Source organism: Danio rerio, chromosome 24 (genome assembly GCF_052040795.2).
Source record: "Danio rerio strain M-AB ecotype USA chromosome 24, GRCz13ab, whole genome shotgun sequence".
In the NCBI taxonomy this organism is placed as follows: domain Eukaryota; kingdom Metazoa; phylum Chordata; class Actinopteri; order Cypriniformes; family Danionidae; genus Danio; species Danio rerio.
The window spans coordinates 10,137,084-10,157,188 of NC_141044.1; the positions used below are offsets into that span (position 1 = coordinate 10,137,084).

The window sequence follows — 20,105 nt, forward strand, 5'->3', positions numbered from 1 at the left end:
TAGGCTGATGGATGTCTTCAGCGGAGTGTGTACAACACTGTTTCCTTATACAAGAAAATAAAGGAGTAAAGTAAAGAGTAAAAGTAAAGTTAAGAGAAAGTAAAGAGACCGAATGAAGAAGGCTCATTCTTTATCCCCACTGCAGTTTTCTCACTAGTAAAGTGTTCTGTTTTTCCACTTACAAAGTCTGCCATGTAAACAGCAAATGCACCATGGTGCAACGCAACTGATTCGTAAAGGGAATGGTAGATGAGACTGTGATTAGTTTAATGCATGTTATGCTTAAAACACACCCATAGCTCATTAAGAGAATAAGCACAACCCCGTTACACCATGTGACAGCTGGGCGCAAACTGTATTTTTCTGTCCCTAAAATTCGGACATGCCCTTAAAACTTTTGTGCCCTACGCTTTAGACTTTGTGCCTAGATCGTTAAAATAGAGCCCTTAGTAACCAACAAAGAAAGTATAATAGAGACAGCTGGTTGGCCACAGGAGTGTCATGTTCACTACATCGTGGTCTGCTCTGCAAATGTGTTTCCACCTCCCATTATTTTCATGAACTCATTTTTGCAATCAAAACGAAAACCATTAAGGGATTTTTATTCAAAATTAGGCATTTCCATCACTCCTTTCTCATGTGATACTTGGAAATCCGCAGCTACTGACCCCATTTTTAATTACTTTTTAGTGTGTTTCATAACTTCCCCCAGTGCGTTTGATAACACCACATGTAAACGTATTACAAACGGTTTCTGCATCTTGCACAGTATTTTATTAGACTTGTGTCTTGAGGCTAAAGTCATAACCCAGAGCAGAACACTAATTTCAACTGCCGTCCCAACCCAATTAATGTGACAGAGATTAAACACTATTTATGAAAGACTGAGGGGTCAAGCGAGGATATAAAGGTTCATTACCAAAAGAACAGTGTTTACATCTGGTCTTCTGGGAAACTGCCAGAGTTGCCAGTTATTGAGTATCTCAGCAAAGCACTGTTCTAATCAATGCTTAGGCTAAACATCCAGAACAGCCTTTTTTTCCTACTTCTTCCTCCTGCATTTTCTTCTTGAAAATGTTTATAGGGAATTATCATTGAAAATCATCACAGTGAAGCAGTGTTTAGGATGTAGTTTTCACTATAGGATGGCTTGTTCAATTTTCCTTTGGACATGTCGCTGTTTGGCTTCATGTGTGCACCAGTAAAGCATTAATGCTGATGTCTGCTGTTGAGTCCTGTTTTCTGATGTTCCTTAGATTAGTTCTTGTGTGTAGTAATGAAGTGGATCTCATTAAAATCTTCTGCCACACATGCAGATTCCCCTACTTGTTTTGACTAAAAATATGTCAGAAAACATTTTGCAGAAGATGAGATGTCCAAAGGCTGTATTTACAGATTGTTTGTGTTGGACTTTATAACAGTTAAAAAAAATTCATTCATTCATTCATTATCGGCTTAGTCCCTTTCTTACATACACAGTTATGCCGTCGAACTGTAATTATAGTGTCAAACATATACAAACATACATACATATATTTATATATATATACACACACACATTTTATAGATTTTTTTCTTCATAAGTCAGACGTAACAACCCCAAAATGAAATGACAAATACTTGCTATGCTTATGAAATACTTGCTATGATTATTAATGATAAATAAAAAGTCCCAAATATAAATAGAGTTACAATTACAAAAAGTATAAATACACATAATTATTATTAAATAAAACTTGTGATTTTTTTGTTCCTGCAAAACTTGTTGGTGATGGATAGTTCACCAAAACTGAAAACTTTCAAAAAACAGATTATGAGATAGTTTGCAAAATGTCCAAGCTGTCTAAATAAAACTTTCAAGCTTCATAAAAGACAAAAAAATATGATTTGACTTACTTACAATGAACTAAGTTTTTATTTAATGTGAGTTCAGTAAATGAAGCTTTGCATCATTTCCGCATATCAAAACTGTGTTGGGTTTTAATATGCGCAATTGACAAAACTTCATTTACAGAATTTACATAATATAATAATCTTAGTTAATTGTATGTCAATCAGATTTTTTGTGTAGATTTTTTGTGTTAAGATCAGTTGTGACAGCATATATTGAATATCTGCTCCATTTGTTTCAGTCAGAGCTGTTTCCATCTCGTATAGCAGACGCCATCTTGGCTCTGTGTCTCCTGAGGTGAGGTTAGTCTGTAATATTGAATGATGGATGAGAAGATAAACCATAAACCCTTGCCAATCTGTCGAGGCCGTTTGAGATATCAGTATCTGCAGCTCTTATGCGAGAAACTTCAGACAGTTCAAGGATCACAGGAATCATCTATCCCTGTCAGATATTAAGTACAGGACTTCAGGAAAGTCACAGGCTGCTTAAGCATTCTAAAGATCTTTAAAGTGGAATGTTTACTGCATAAATTCCACTTCTAGTATAATTTTTTTTTCTGTAAGCTAATGGATAAAGCTTGGCTTTTCTCATAAATTAAATATATATTTTAAGAAGGGTACATCATAATCGCTCCACTATTTCCTCAATCATACTGAAGTTATCGTCAAGAAAGTGGTTACATGGTAAATTAACAATTATATAGATAATGTCTCGTTATTAAAATTAGTTTATACTAATACTGATTTCACGCGTGAGTTTTCAATATGCCAGTGTTTTTTTTTTTTTTTGTTTTTTTTTACCATAGTCCCTTTAAGGCAAGTCATTTCACTTGGCGGCCATCTTTGAAAGCCTCTCGGGCAGTATTCTGTCTAAATGTGGAACCATCAAATTCTCCAAAACTGTTTGCCAAGCTTATGATTACATTATCTATTTGGAATCACCAGTAAAATTAAACAACATCCCTCTCATTAGTTTTGTTTCTAAATGTTTGAATCAAACAAATCCATCAATCACAATTTTTTTCATGCTGCCCAAGCTAATGCGCATGTGAAAGGAATGAGATCACGACACCAACCTCATTTATGACCGTTCTACACTTTATCATCCTCTGAATATTGGTCGTCCATTGACAGGATGGACTGTACCTCGCGTTCGTTTTATACAGATTACAAAACCAGAAAACATTTATTGACAAATTTTTAAATTATATTGTGAAATTTCTGATACTCCGATTCTCAAGTATGTGATATATTTTGAGCATTTATTTTGTCTATTTTATGGGTAATGGGTGCCGCCGTTGTTGTTAGAACGGATACTTTTGTAATCTGAAGTGAACAAGAAGTATTTATATTATTTATTCAATTATGCATTTATTGTATTTTATTAGCTTCTACCCCTACCTCAACCCTAAACCCAATCCTCATGGTAATGTAAAAATATTATTTGTTGACTTGGGTATCCACAGCTGTATCCCATCTAGACTTTACCCTGTCCTGGAGCAAGGTGAAGTCTAGATGGGATACAGCTGAAGAATATTCATTCATTCATTCACTTTCTTGTCGGCTTAGTCCCTTTATTAATCTGGGGTCGCCACAGCGGGATGAACCGCCAACTTATCCAGCAAGTTTTTACACAGCGGATGCCCTTCCAGCCCATCTCTGGGAAAGCTGAAGAATATATATATATATATATATATATATATATATATATATATATATATATATATATATATACACATACTATTGCTATAATATTTTAATAATATATAAAGAATAAAAATACTTCTCCTTAACTCCCGATCGCAGCTGTATCCCTTCTAGCAATAACCACAGGAGACATCTGAGCTGCTGGATTAAAGCCATGTTTATTCATAATTTACTTCTAAAATACATGAAGGTAAGAAACAGTTTCTCTGGGAGAGGAATAGAGAAAATATTCTAGCAACATAAACAGTGTTTATCTTATATGAATAAAGCACATAGTCCAGCTATATTGAAAAATAACTAGTATCACCATCTATGTTTGTTTTACAAACCCTAAATGGTGTGTTTTGCTTGAAGTTATGTGTATTTGAATGTCTGGAACCTAAAATAAATGTTATTAGTATGAAGGCACAGATAAATTGTGATTTATGACTAGCAAAGCGCTCTTTCTGTGCCTCAGCGCCTGCTGTCAGATTTGGATTTTAACAGTTGATGCGTGCGCTCTGAAGCTCTGATCATACTGGTGTGATAGTACGCTTCAGGGACCAGCGAGGCTGATCACACTGGTGTGATTGTATGTGTAAAAGGGTTAACTTAACCCTTAAACTTTGTAAATGTTTGTAGCAATACATTATATAAATAGCATAGCATATACTATGGGCTTACTGTAATTTTAAAGTGATAAGTGAGAACTATTATAAGACTTATATAGTTGGAGATTTGTTGTTGTTGTTGTGAATATATAATATTGTAGATATATGCTAATATTACACATGCTTAAATCTTTCAAAAATTCAAGTATTTGAATACTGTAAAATATAGACATTACTTTTCGATAAATATTTATTTATTTATCTGTTTTAAGGCTGTTTTGTGGCACTTTCTTCTTATCTTTAGTGTTTTTATAGCATAAGTTTTGTACAAGCTCTCAAAAAAACAAACCAAAACCTGTGTACACTTACTCGTCAGAGAAAAAGCTTTCTGAATTCTAAATGCACAGATGGCAGCGCATGCAATTTTGTAATGAAAGTCATTTTTTAGCCTCAAAACAGAGGAAGCAATTATTGTGCGGTTAATCATTCCATGTCCAAGCCCTAGCCTGTCAAACTAATTTATCTGCTGAAGAAAAACACAGTTTTTGCATACGCCTTTTCCATTTTCTCTCCTTCCTTTTATTCGTAATCTCCGTAGTTTTGTACAGTGCTGGTGTCCTGTCAGTCTCTTGAGTTTCACAGCTCTCCTCTTGTCTTCACAGCACCATTCACTCCATTACATAACCAATGTTCATTAAAGTGTTCTTTTGCTGGTCTCTCCACCATTGTGCTTTTTCAATGTGCTTTCATTTCAAAGATCTCTTCTATTTCTATGTGAAAAAGGCGGTCGGGACTTTTTGTGCCAGTTAGACTTGGGTAGACCTTTACAACTGCTTTAGTGCTCCAGCTAATTACATCTCTTTTACCCTGACACCGCATGTGCATTAACACACATGCCCACACACAAATACACACACACACAAATTGTTAGGTTTTTATGACTTCACATAGATGTATTGATCGTTATACTGTACAGACTGTATATTCTGTCCTCTTCCCCAACCCGCTCCATAAGCACAACCCTTACTGGAAACAATCTGCGCATTTCCACTTTCAAAATACTTCATTCTGTAGTATTTATGAGCTGTTTTCTTCATAGAAACCAAAGAATGTCCCCACAAAGTCAACATGTCCTTGTGAGCTACCTACAATATAATACCTTGGTCATATCCATGTCACTATATTATTTTGTGTTCTTGTGAACCACATAAACCAGAACAGACGCACACACACAATTCAACATAAATGCTCTGGAGGGTCCAGTAGCAGAACTGGTACATATGTATTTACCCCTGTACTGTTAGTCGCAGAAAGAATCGTCAGGCTTCAAACACCAGTTGACAAAGCACAACCGCATCGCTCTACATCTGATTAATTTCTAAAAGCTGTTCCATTTTGGGTTTGTCCAACGCAAATAAAAAGCAATGTGATGTGTCGTGGTGGTACTTCTCCACAGCAAGCAGAAGGCTGTTTGTCAGATATTTATGAAACTGTTCTTCTCTCTTAGCCGCCATTGTTGTTGTGTTTAGCACTACATTCAAGCAGCACAACACATTGAAAAGCGCTCCATCTTTGCAGCGCAGGGCTGTTGGAGTGTTCAGAAACATATAGGATACACTCACCTGCCACTTTATTACAGTAGCTACACCCGTCCAACTGCTCGTTAATGCAAATTTCTAATCAGTCAATCACATGCCAGCAACTCAATGCATTTAGGCATGTAGACATGGTCAAGGTGATCTGCTGCAGTTCAAACTAAGCATCAGAATGGGGAAGAAAGGTGATTTAAGTGACTTTAAATGTGACATGGTTGTTTGTGCCAGATAGACTGGTCTGAGTATTTCAGAAACTGACGATCTACTGGGATTTTCATGCACAACCATCTCTAGGGTTGACAGAAAATGGTCAAAATAAGAGAAAATAACCAGTGAGCGCAAATGCCTTGCTGATGCCAGAGGTCAGAGGAGAATGTCCAGGCTGGTTCGAGCTGATAGAAAGGCAACAGCAACTCAAATAAAAACTGAGGTATGCAGAAAAGCATTTCTAAAGGCATAACATATCGAACCTTGAAGCAGATTTGCTACAGCAGCAGAAGACCACACCAAAGTGCCACTCCTGTCAGTTAAGAACAGGAAACTGAGGCTACAATTTACACAGGCTTACCAAAACTGGACAATAAAAAATTGGAAAACGTTGCCTGGTCTGATGAGTCTCGATTTCAGAATTTGGTGTCAACAACATGAAAGCATGGATCCAACCTGCCTTGTATCAAAAGTTCAGGCTGTTGGTGGTGGTGTAAGGGTCATAGTAAAATGAATCAAAGTGCATAAAAAGTATCAACGTGTACAAATAGTGTACCAGTATCAACAGTAAATTAAAATAAGGTACAAGAACAGTTTAATGTATTAACAAACTATTAATTTGTAACAATAGCGGTTAGATTTAACGAAAATTAACCTAATAGACATCACATGCGCCTTTAGGTAAAGTAACACCCACAGACCGTGTATGGTCCAGTGCTCATCTAGCGAAGTATAATGTGTGTTTTCAGCCAGTGCTGTGATGTATTATGTGCTGTCCTCCTCTGCCTCCTCCTCACTATTACACTGTGAGTCAGAGGAGTGTGAGGAGTGTGTGTTTGTGTGTGCTAGCATAAATGTCACTAGAGAGTGAGTCATTCATTGATAGATGGGAGATAACCTTGGTAAAGGCCAGTGTTTTTAAAAGCAAAAAATAGTAGTATGACAAATGTTTTTCTCTGCTTCGTTCTCACTTTCATTCAAACACAAGCTAAAACACACACATACTGTACGTCACTGGTGGATTATCGTGATTTACCCACGTTGGACATGTTCTTGTATCATTGTAGGTTGGAATATCATTCCATTTAAACAATCACAGGCGAGACAGAACACCTACAGCCTGTTTAAAGATTGTCTGATATACAGTACACTTTCACCTAAAGTTGCTGGAACTGCCTGAAATTGTCAGATACCGAATTGGATGCCATTATTATCTCTGGAAGTAATCCAATGTACTAAGTAGTACAAAACATTTTTAGCTGGTATTACCGTATCAAATATTCATTATTAAAACAGTAATTAATTATTGCGCTTTTGAGAACTCACTGTAAATCATGTAATTTATGGTCTAATTTACAGTGTAAATCCCAACCCAGGCTCATTCTGGAAACATAGCCCCGCGGACGTTTCTGGAGAACGCGAAATATGTCCCGGGAGGTACGTATTTGTGCAGTTTTTGTTTTCGCATTTCGAACGCCTCTCGCGAGCTCATGCCGTTCTCGCTGACGCTGTTCTCACGTAAAAAGCCGCCGAAGGACGCTGTCAATCGACTGTCTGTCCGACTAACTGACTGACTGAATGACTGAAAAATTAACTGGGCGGCTGGCCAATCCCAGCCACCCTCCTCCTCCTTCCCTAAACCCAAGTGACAATTTACAAAAGCCGTCCAGAAAAAGAAAAGCTCTCGTCTGATTTTGACTGCGTTTTCGGATTTCACCACATTCTCACCCCGTTACGAACTCGATTGCTTATTTTTTGGATTGTTTTTTGTCTTACCTGATTTCTGGAACCGCTTTTCCACGGACTCGAGCCCAGTCGTCGAACACAGCCGGCTCCTCCTCCGGGCCTCCGCTCAGTCGAAGTAACACGACAAGCTAACTGGACAAACTGGTCAGGAAACCCCCCACTCGGAGGAGGTAAGCCGTCAGCCGGCGAGGGTGAAGAGGAGCGGCGTCACACCGCCCCTTAGAGTTCGCTTGAAAAAACGAATTGCAGCCATACTTACCTCCGGCCATGTAAATCGGGGTCTCCAAAAACGTCCGCAGGGCTACGTTTTCAGAATGAGCCTAGGTTGGTAAATCCATTGCAATTAATTGGCTGTTATGTAAATGCATGTTTCTGTAGACAGTTATTAAACATAGATCTACATATGCAGTTAAAGCATTTTGGATTTCTTGACTTCGAATAACATCAAATAACATATAACATGATCAAAAAACAATATCAATTAGAAATATAGATATAAATAGATATTTACGTCAAACCACACTACCCTATTTGTCTTTTATAAAGCAGCCTTAGATACCCTTAATAATGACTTTTGCTGGTTGTTCAAAATACGTATTTAAAATGAGTTGAAACAATACAATTCTTTGGTTTTTGGGGACAAATTAATTGTTTTATGTTTAATCCTCTTAAAGAGCACCTATATGATGAAAGTCGTCTTTTGTATGTTGTTTGAAGAGAACTGTCGGTAGTCGGATAGTGTCCACAGTCATACTGGAGTGATATAAACAAAATACGTCTCTTTTGAAAAATTTCCTGATGTTAAAATAGGATCCAAATTCCTTCCGTTTTGAGGCAGACCGCAACGTGACATAGGAGTGCAGTTTCCCTGCCCACCAAATTGATTGATAGCCGCACATTAACATGTCTTCGTATTAATGCAGATTAATGTGCGCAAAGCAATTGGAAATAAAAGATCTGTACAGCTCCCTGTGATCATCGATTATCATCAAATGTAACCAAGAGTGAGTTTTTACAAGTTTAAAACGTTTTTCAAACAGTGCATGTTTGTAATGAATTACAGCGACTTTACAGCACAGTGGCTTAGCAGTGTTGCCTCAGCAAGAACGTCCCTGGTTCAAGTCCTTTCCAGGCCAGTCAACATTTTGTGCGGATTTTACCTGTTCTCCCCATGCTCGCATGGGTTTCGCCTGGGTTCTCAGGTTTCCTCCAACAGTCCAAAGACATGCGACATAGGTGAATTGACCAAAATTGGCACAATAGCTGACCAGTTTTATTAAGCAGTTTATCTCTTCATAGCAATCCCTAATTTGTCATTATCCATAAATAAGCAGGGGAGTTCTCGAGACCTACCTGAGCTCAAACTCCCCTCTCGCCCTGCAAATGGGAGGGACAGCATGCCCTGTGTAAACTCTTGAATTGATTTAACATAATTTTCGATTATCGTATAAATACAATATCAATGAGGGGATGAATCTCAAAATACCAAGATAATTAACCCTAAGTATGTGAATAAAAAGATCAGATATATTTTTAAACCATTTTGACAATTCTAATGTTTTTTATTTGGTAAATTAATCCAAAATAGCTTGCTAATAGGACTACAGTGTGTTTACATTGAATTAGGAGGCTCATTTTCAGAAGATTTCAGTTGCTGTGTGAACCTTCAGATCCCCAGCTTGTTAAACGCTCTGGGAGTCTGTTGAGAATGTGTGCAATAGGGAGCAAGCTTGAAAGCTTGTGTCTGATCTAAACGCGCCACTTTGTTGTGAAATGAGCAGCGATTCATGTTTTATTTACAGGATGATGTTTTATTAATGTTGTGTTAGATTGGTAAGACTGGATAGGAGATGCAATGCTTTTTTGATTCCCCCCCAAAAAAAGGACACTGCAAGCACTGTCAATGCTTATATACTGCAGTAGTCAACTTTGAAATCAGCATGGTCATTTTGTCATCACAGTCATGTAGGCTTCTAGCATGGGCATGCTTGTGTTTGATATGGAAATAAGGAATTAGCATCAGAGCTTGAATGAAATACTGTCTGTTTTCTTTCTTCACAGCTTACTCCACCACTGGTGGCTTTTGATTGGTAGAACGCTTCAGATTTACTAAACTTCTATGCATGCACAGCTCTTATTGTTAACTAATGCACTACAGTACATGTGGAAAAGTGTTTGTTACAAATACAGGTTATACCGTGCAGTTGGTAGCTATAACTGCACCTTAAGTAAAATTTCATCTTTTGTCATTATGAAACACTGTCATAAAATATAAACTGAATAAATACAGAAGCATTAAAGGGTTCTGTGTGTGTTATCTATAGTTAAAAGTCCCATTTTGAAAACCTACAAAACACAGCAATCACACTCACTTCATTTGTATTGAATATTGTTCCATGTCTTCTTGATATAATTTGTGATGTTGCTCTCTCATCACTCACCGTCCTCCTGCTGAATCTTGGTTTCTATGGCAACTACAATGTCATTCAGATGAAACAATGACCTCACTCTGATCATCAGGTGTCATAAAGCAGTTTTATGGCTTCTTTACTAATACACTCGTGTCATAATACACTATTTAGAACCATAAGACGATAAGTGATGCGCTTAGTAACCTTATCAGCATTCAATCTCTAATTAAGTAACTTGACTAATACTGCTTATCTCAGAAAAGTCATGTAAGAGACTTTGTTCCGTACATGCTGTATATGCCTTCAGTGTTTAGCATAAATGCATGACTTGTGTATTATTAGTACTTACCGTCTGCTTTTCCGTTTGCAGGCATTCTACTGATTCTGTTTGTGCCAGCTGGGCTGGTGTTCTCCACAGAGGAGCTTCACCCCAGCCAACCCCCTCGGGACCTTGTCTCCATGTCCACGAGCAGCAGAACCCTTTCACCAGGGCTCTTGAGCTGGCAGGAGGGTTCCAGTACTGGGAATCTGCACAACCAGGCGCTGGCCTCTCTAGAAGCCATCCGAAGACCCACTGCTGTTGACTTTTTCCAGACACCGAAGACCACTGTTCCTTCTGCCATAGTTCAGACAACAACAGTAGGGGTCCATCACTTTGCTCCTAGAGAACAGGCACAACCAGGAATCCCCCTCAATAAAGCAGAAGTGCCCGAACTGACCCCTGGAAGCATATTCAGTAGAACAAACTCTAAGGTTTTCAGCACTAGAACCCAAGACCAGAACTTCAGCACTAATACAGATAAGCCGAGTACAATCAGTAGAAAGCCAGTGAACCAATTCGAGCCCTCTGGTTTGCTTCGTACAAATCAAATCAGTACTCCTGGTTTGGTCAGTGGACAGCGAGCCACAAATTCTGGTTCGGGTCATTCTTTTGTCTCAGGGACTGAACATGATGTGGCAGACACTGAAAAGATGAGCAAACCCATTGATCCCATTCAACATCAATCATCACCTTCATCCTTTTCACTCTTCAAAGCCCACAGAAGCCAGAACGTGAACAAGGTGTCTGCGCAACACACCATTACATTGCGTAGTTTGTCGATAACAGAGAATCCCACTCTACCGTTGGACACTGTGGGAGGAGCTTTGGCACAAACTTACATACAGTCTCCTCCTCCAGCTTTAGCCCCACCTTCAAACCACATTAGCACTGAGAGTTCAAACACTGTTGAAGTTGGCACCAATGGAACAACCAACATGACAGTTGAATTTCTTATCTCCCCGACTAATGCCACAGATGTTCTCAACAGCACTGACTCTTTACGGCCTGCAGCTAATGATTCGGACATGTCGGAGGTGCCCTCCACTGATAGTGGGAGCTTCATGAACAGGCAGGTCCCAGCCACCACACAAGGCCCATGGGGATCCGGAAACCAGTCAGGTCCTGCACTAGGTCCTCCTCATGAAAAAAACACCATCTGCCTGGACAAAATGGACATTGTGTGGTTGGTTCTTGCCATTAGCGTGCCTGTCTCTACATGCTGTGAGTAACCAATATCACACTTCCTCCAGCTTTCAAAACTTGTACTTTCTCTGCCAGTACTGACACAAACTTTTTCCAAAGAGGCAGGATAGCTTAATATTCCCTTTTGTGCCTTAGTGAACTTTCTAAAACACAAAATTCAGAAATGATTGATGAAGTCCTAAAGCTTACATGGAAAAGAGTTAGATATGGAATAATAATCTGTTTCTTCATCTCTTCAGCCGTGCTGCTTACCGTATGCTGTATGAGGAAAAAGAAGAAGTCTGCTTCTCAGGAGAACAACTTGAGCTACTGGAACGATGCCATCACAATGGATTATTTCACCCGTCATGCTGTGGAGCTCCCACGCGAGATACAATCACTGGAGGCTGAGGTACTGACAAAGTCCTGGAAGACATTTCAGCCTCTGCTTTCTGTGTGTTTAAAGTTGCTATGTGACAGATGTAGCTTTTCTTGCGTACTGTGCTGTACATTCTGAGTGAAACAGATTATAGAAAATGAAAAAAATGTAGAGCAGGTACTTTGTTTTGTTCGGTTGTTGATTAGCTGGAAAGAAATCTGAACTGAGCTTGCTGTTGATTATAAGAATAAGCCTGGAATTTTACAAAGTGCCCCAAAGTTAATCAAATAAAATAATTCTGTCAATAAGTACTCACCCTCATATCATTCCTTAAGACCTTTGCCCATCTTCAGAGCCCAAATTAACTTTTGGATGAATTCTGAAGTAGGCGACGCAGTGGCAAAGTAGGTAGTGCTGTCTCCTCACAGCAAGAAGGTCGCTGGTTCGAGCATCAGCTGGGTCAGTTGGTGTTTCTGTGTGGAGTTTGCATGTTCTCCCTGCATTTGCATGGCTTTCCTCCGGGTGCTCTGGTTGCCCCCACAGTCCAAAGACCTGCGCTTAGGTGAATTGGGTAGGCTAAATTGTCCATAGTGTATGACTGCGAATGAGTGTGTATGGATGTTTCCCAGAGATGGGTTGCAGCTGGAAGGGCATCCGCTGCGTAAAACATTTGCTGGATAAGTTAGCGGTTCATTCCGCTGAGACGACACTGGATTAATAAAGGGACTAAGCCAAAAAGAAAATGAATAGATGAATTATGAGGTGCCTGATCCTCCATAGACAGTAAGAGTCCTGACAAATTCCAGAAACCAAATATAAATCATCAAAACAGTTCATGTGTCTTCACTCATTCAGTCTGAATACTTTTGTATTTAGTATGTATTGTGTACATGCAAAAACAATAACTTTCTTCTCTTCAGTATCAGTATAAGGTTTGCTCAGTTTGAAACACAAACAAAAGACATCCGAGGTTTATATCAGCAGGTGACCGAGCATGGCACAAACAATACTCTTATGAACGCATGCTCTATACCAGGGGTGTCCAAATTCGGTCATGGAGGGCTGGCACCCCTGCTATATACTGACCCAGTGGAAAGGAAACTGCTTGAAATATTCTCGTAGATTAATATTCCAATTGATACACAGAAGATACGCTGATCTGTGTTGAGGATGATTCTCTAAGATTTAAGCTAAAGTATCTTAATTTGTGTTCCAAAGATAAACAAAGGTTGTCACTTCAATATTTAAAATCTTAACTCCAGAATGTTTAATTTATGTACTGTAGAGCGGTTAATACACATGCCCTGACATGCTGAGCCTTGGTGTTCATGTGTTTAATATGGGTTTGAACCTAGCTTGCAGCATTTCCCCCTCTTTTCTCCATTATTTCATTAAAAAATAATTTCATTTATACTGTCCCTGTAAACACTGCACTGTAAAATACTGTAAAGAGGCAGAGGAGGCCAGCAAAAATTGAAAACGGTCTATACAGATTTTTTAGCATATAGTTTCGCCAATCCCTGTACTAAATCTTTCATTTAATTTGATGCTTTTATGAACAGAAACACTACTCTGTTCATGTGATTGGCACAAATATACAGTAGATATTCATAGCTTATTCCTTGCTGGGGTATCATTATGAAATGAACAGTAATCATTGCAATCAAGACGATGTGCACTTGAAAAAAACTCACTGCTAACTGAGAGTGCCTTAGCATGGTTTACAATTCATGTAATATATCGCCACCTGGTGTGCAGTGACCAAAATGTCTCATTTGTTAACTTATTGGTGCTTAGTTGGTCTCCCTTATCAGATTATTACCATCATCCATTCAGTGACATCTTCATTCTCAATCTCTCCATCCTTCTTTTACCCACCTTTTTTTCCTGCTTGCTGGCATTTTCTGACAGGATTATGATGACGATGATGATGATGAAATTGAAGAATCATGCTTTGGATGCCAGTGGTGTACAGGTGTTCATATCACCCTTTACCTCTCTTAGAGGAGCAACAGTGAAATCCATTCCCTGCTTTTTTATCATTTATTCAGTTGTCACCCTTTTTCAATTAAGTCCCTTAGCTTTTGATAGATGGATAGATTAAATGATTTTGATATCTTAAAAAAAAGTCCTTAAAGTAGCACTGCGATTTATTTATTTTTGTTCTGAATATGAGCTTTTTTCATAAGCCTCCTAGAGTTAAATAGCTGAGTTTTACGATTTTTGTAATCCATTCAGCCGATCACCGGGTCTGGTGGGAGTACCTTTAGCTTAGCATAAGTAGATCGCCATTATCTCGCTGAAATTCTTCAAAATAAGAGTTTTAGTACACAATGGAAATACAGAATAGTCAAGCTTTCAATAGGAAAGTTATTAAAACTCTTATTTTAAAAAATTTACTGATGGAAAATGAAAATTTGCTATACGTCGATATAACTATTGACTAAACACTCATTAATAATAAAGCATCAATCACTTTGCTGCCATTTTAAACCATTTAAAACCTTTTTAATATGCTAATTGTCTAATAACATTCAATGATCTATGCTCAACTAAGCTAAGGCCCCGTTTACACTAATGCGTTTTAGTTTGAAAACGCATAAGTTTTGCTACGGTTACGCTAACCGTCCACACTACGCCGGAGTTCTCGAGCGCCGAAAAGGAGCGTTTTGAAAACGCTGGAGAGGCCGTTTTCATTATAAAACGCTGCTGCTCCGTCTCAGTGTGGATGATGGAAAACGGAGACATCTGAAAACGGAGGCGGGACTGCAGAAATTTGATTTGGGCTTTTCCTCAATATTAAGTAGCCTAACACACACAGTTCAGTCCTTCATCCTCTCCTTGTAAGTTCAGACTTCGCAAGTTTGATCAAGGCTGCAGTCTCTTCTTCTCAGTTTGATATGGAAAACAGACTTTACCGAGGACATGGGTAAATCTTCAAAGGGAACATTATAACTTCATTCGCATCACCCTGGCTACGTTGTTTCACTTTCTCAACAATAAAATGTAAACATGATTTAAGGAACTGCCTATTTTCATTTTAATATTAGCAACTTAACAGACAGCAGAAATGTTGAGGCGTCGTGCTGCATATAGGAGCGTCATGTTCCTCGTGTGGATATTAATAACAAAACGGAGCCTATAACAACTGCCTCCTTTCAATTTCAGTTAAAATACGAAACACACCCTTACTTTTGAATATCAGTTTTAATTTTCGATAATAGCCATTATAAAAGTATAACATACAATAAGTTTATACATTATAGGAAATAAAGGCAAGCGATCAGTCAATATACAGAATTTAGGCTACGTGGTTACATTAATCATTACCTTATCTTTGCGCTCAGCCAAAACACGTTACCTGAGAACAAGTAATAGATTCCAATGACCAAAGTCAGGGAATATGTCGTTAGATAAAGACAACAAGATGAATGAAATATCCTGTTTAATAAATATAGTGAGATTAGATCCAGCGGGAGATGCTTGATGAGAAGTCCGACTAGCACAGCTCTCATCTGGGTAGATGGGCTGCAGCGCTTGCCCGAGAGTGTGTGTGTGTGTGGTCATGTGATGTGCGTTTTCAGCGTTTTGGTGTGGATGGAGAGCTGTTCAGAAACACTGGGTAAAACGCAAGTGTGGACGCGGATCATTTTCATTCTAAAACGCCGTTTTAAAACTAAAACGCACTAGTGTAAATGGGGCCTAAGCTAAGCTTAAAGTGCTGCCACCAGACCATAGATATTTACATTAGATGTAGTCTATGCTATTGTTGTCTATTTGAAGGAATGCGTCAATAGAGCTGCCCTGTTGGTACAGGGTAGCATTCTTTGAAGTGAATGTGGGACCATAGAGCCATAGATATATACATATATATGTATATCTATGATCGGGTTTTCACGGTGGATCAGTATGCAAACATTTTTTTTTAAGTTACGAAATTTATAATTTTACATCGCTTTTCTACATCGATGGATAAGTGATCATATGGGCATTACTGACAAGAGTGTGTGTTTGTGCACAGAAATGTATTATCCTGCCTCCCTGTTAAATTTGATCTAATCCATGTTTAGAAACACACCCCCTCTCTCACTTTCACTTCTAATTCTAATGAAGGAAGTGATTTGTTTGTGAATAAATCTTCGTTATAAACAAATTGTGTGAACTATCGATATCCCTGCGTCTCAGTTTGCATATTATCCACCTTTCTGTTCTACTGTAATTGGTATATAACATTTTAATATTAAATAATTTAGGGTGCAAAATATGCACATTAAGGCTCAGGCACTGTTATGCTATTAGGAACTTCAAAAACTAGCCGTTACTTCACTTAGCCTAGAACTAGACTAAAACTAGCATAAGCCTAGAATTTAGTGCAAGTTGGTGCTACTTTGCCTTATGGTCAGTGCAGTTGTGACTCTATTATCATCAATAACGTTACTTGTTTGTACAAAAGTTCGTAACATATGAAATCATAAAAAAACGAAATCGTACCTATTAAATGTTAAGCCTTTATGCTTTGTTTTCTTATTTGTTAGCTTGTTACTAAACCCGTACATAGCTCTAAAGTCCAGCATCTTCAGATTGGCTTTGGTCTTGACTAAGTGTGGTTTAATGACTTTTGTCCTGGGAAAAAATACGGTGGAGGTATTAGGGCATACTTAGGGTTCGTATGCGATAACTAGTGTATATATCTATGCCACCATACCCGGAGAATGGCTGAATGGATTCAAAAATAAAACTCAACTGTTAGGAGACTTGTAAAAGTAGAGTGTTCCCTACTGAAAAAACAGATTAAACCAGCCTAGGCTGGTTGGCTGATTTTAGCTGGTCAACCAGGCTGGTTTTAGAGGGGTTTTGGCCATTTTCAGGCTGGTTTCCAGCCATTTCGAGCCTGGTCTTAGCTGGTCAGGCTGGGAAATGACCAGCTAAGACCAGCTTGACCAGCCTACCCAGGCCGGGAGCCCAGCAAAAACCAGCTATGTCCAGCTTAAACCAGGCTGGTCAAGCTGGTTTTAGCTGGATTTAGCTGGTTAATTTCCAGTCTGACCAGCTAAGAACAGGCTGGAAATGGCTGGAAACCAGCCTAGAAATGGCCAAAACCCCTCTAAAACCACGCTGTTTAACCAGCTAAAACAAGCCAATCAGCCTAGGCTGGTTGAAGCTGGACTTTTTAGCAGGGTTACTTTAAATGTGTGCCCAAACACACAATTTTAGACTCTAGAGCCTCATAATAAGTTGTCTTCCCTCTCAGGTGCAATTTTACCCGCTTCTTCCTTCATTTCCTCCCATTCATTTTACACACCGTCTCCATGGCAATAGAGCTCAATCACCACTCCACATAAAATACATGTTTGTGTCTGTAAGAGCATAGATCCTGAGAACAATACCTGTATCTTTCGCCTTAGCTCTAGTACCAGCTGCTCTTGAGTGATTAGCCATTTAGCTAGCTTAAAAGCAAGTAAACTGTGCTAACGTTCATTTGGGTTTTGTGTTTCAGGAACAAGAGACGTGTCTGCCCCCTAATGGTGACTACAGTGATAGCGGTGTGGTTCTAGTGAACCCGTTTTGCCAAGAGACTCTCTTCATCAACAGAGACAAGGCTTCTGATATCTAAACACATTATATTAAAGAGACAAAATCCCTGACGATTTTTCTGTCCCTTTTGTTTGCTCGCATTTTTAAAGAATACATATATATATATCTACCAATAAATATATATAAACATAAATGTGGTGAATATTCAGAGACTACAGTTTATATACAGTATGAAACTGGTTTCAAGGAGCTGACAGAATATGAGGAAAAAAGAACAAATGTGATTTACTATGAGCGGGAGCCCCTGCATATTTTTCTGATGTGGATTTTCTACCGACGCTTCATTGTGATAAGGGTTTTTATGTCTTTTTTGAATAAAAACAGTGTGGTTGCTCTTATGTTCCAGTGGCTTTGGTGGTGCAGAGTGCTGAGAAACATGTAAGGATGCTTGTGTGACGTTACCCAAAACACTTAATATGATTACTTAAAAAAAAACAAAAAAAAAAGCCTGCCGCACTTGAATTCAGTAAGGGGATGGAGGGGTAAAGGGCGTTGATTCTGGAATGCTTCTGGAATGAGTCCAGTGGGTACTGCAGCAACCCTCGCTTCCCTTTTGGAGGAACTTGAGTCAGTTTTATTTGTTTTGTTCGCATTTGATGGAGGACAAATCATGACTGCTTTGTCCCCTAGATGAGTCACCAGCCAAAATACAAAATGACAATTGTCCCATAGATGTTTCCGTGTGCGTAAATGTCTTGTTGCATGCATCTTTACTGATTTGAGGTGTATGTGTGTCTTTGAGCTAGATATCAAATGGGATTTCATTTCATTCAAGAAGATTTGGTTGTCACAAACACCCTAAAGATTCGCTCACGTCAACACCGTTGCAAGCAAGTGTAAAAGAATGAATAAACGCCAATGAAATGCCTCATACAAAGCCCTTTGTATGGTAATGCTATCACTGTTCATATGTTGGATGTGTTTGTGTTCAACCTCCATAAGCAGGGCTAAGCATTACACTGTAACTGTATTAGAAATGCATTCTTTTTAATATTAATATCAAACCACTATGTTTGTTTATTTGCTACGTCATGCTCTGATGAAAACGGCACTACTATTGCTTCACAGGTTGGCTAAATATATATATATTTTGTTAAAAGATATATGTTTTTTTCCTAGTGAAGCGTGAATGAGCGTGCTTGTGGTTCTGTCTGTCTCTGTCTCTTGTGTGAACATTGACAACAATAAATGAGACCAAAATAAATTCTCTTCGATTGCTTACTGCTGTATCGTACAACTTTTAGATGAATGTCAATGATATCACTGGATGTAATAGAGTGTAATTGTTAGATATAAAGAGACTTACAGAGAAACTATTTTGTTTTGTACTTTCTTTGAACACATCGCTGAGGATGGTTCAATGTAATGTTTCAAAACCATATCGTGATCTCTTTCCTTTATACATATCTTATTTTTGTTCTGTATGCTTAGCAGACTTTGGTAACACTTTAGTTTAGGTCACAATTCACAGTATTAACAAACTATCAGCGAACGCTCAGAGCTTAATAAACTGCTAATTAGCTGATTATTAATAGCTAGTAAGATATAAGTTGTGTTTAGGTTTTGGGTAGGATTAGGAATGCAAAATCATTCTTTATAACTACTTATGAACAGGTAATAATCGACAATAAGCCAGTAGTTAATAGCATGAATAGTGACCTAAACAAAAGTGTTACCAAGACTTTTTATATGTATGTTGTTTTATGATCTTTTCTGTTTTGTTTTTTTATTGTTTCCATCTATTTTTATTACTTTGTTTTGCTGGCATGAGTTTTATATATGTAAGGAGATGGAGGTATTTGCTCAGCTGACAGGAAAAAACGCTCTCACATAATATGAATCATGTCTAATCTTTTTGTAGCACAAAAACTGTACTTTTTACTGCTGAGCAATACAAATAAAAAGGCTTTAAAGGCTTCTTCAGTCTGATTACTTTTTTTGTAAATCTGTATTCGGGGTTTTAAAATGTCATTATTTTAAGGGGTGTATTTTTTAGACTTGGTTGTGTTTATGCAAAGCACTGTGTTCTCATGCTTCACTTGTTGGAAATCAAGTTATTTTTTTCAGATATCTTACTTTGATTATATTCAGCTACTCAGCTAGTAAGTAGCTGGCCTCCGTTACATGAGCTCAAAATCATTATTTATCCTTTTAAAAAAATAGGTCATTTTCACAAATGTAGTCTTGACTGTAAAATTCTAATATGTGCAACCCTTTAAGTGCAAGGTCTTTTTTTTGCGTACCGACAGCAAATGATTTAACACAGGGAGTGTTTTTCCCTTGTGCAGTCAAACCGATCTGCTTCTCCTTTATTTTTACTATTTAATTTGACCATTTCTTTTTTTCTTGTTCACAATCACAGATGTTTTAGTGACAGAACTTGTCTAAATATTACATCTGAGAGATTACTGCAAATTAACTACACATCTATATTGATACACTGCATGCAAACAGCAATACATTTTGTTAAATTTACAT

General features: G+C 38.2%; 1 protein-coding gene across 8 annotated transcripts in view; it reads left to right on the plus strand.

The window, feature by feature from the left end:
* The window catches only part of tmem108 (transmembrane protein 108), a 130,519-nt gene extending 110,974 nt beyond the window's left edge, over positions 1 to 19,545 (plus strand). For 4 of the 8 annotated variants that reach the window (XM_087309286.1, XM_087309281.1, XM_087309287.2 and 1 more), the window contains exons 3-6: positions 10,520 to 11,692; positions 11,914 to 12,065; positions 13,944 to 14,007; positions 17,530 to 19,545. In XM_087309286.1, coding sequence (XP_087165412.1) covers positions 10,520 to 11,692; positions 11,914 to 12,065; positions 13,944 to 14,007; positions 17,530 to 17,555 — 1,415 coding nt within the window. In that variant the 3' untranslated portion in view covers positions 17,556 to 19,545. The remainder of the gene's footprint in view (positions 1 to 10,519; positions 11,693 to 11,913; positions 12,066 to 13,943; positions 14,008 to 17,529) is intronic. The other 4 variants (XM_087309283.1, XM_087309280.1, XM_087309284.2 and 1 more) reach the window with 1 other exon arrangement.
* The last annotated feature ends 560 nt before the right edge of the window (positions 19,546 to 20,105 follow it).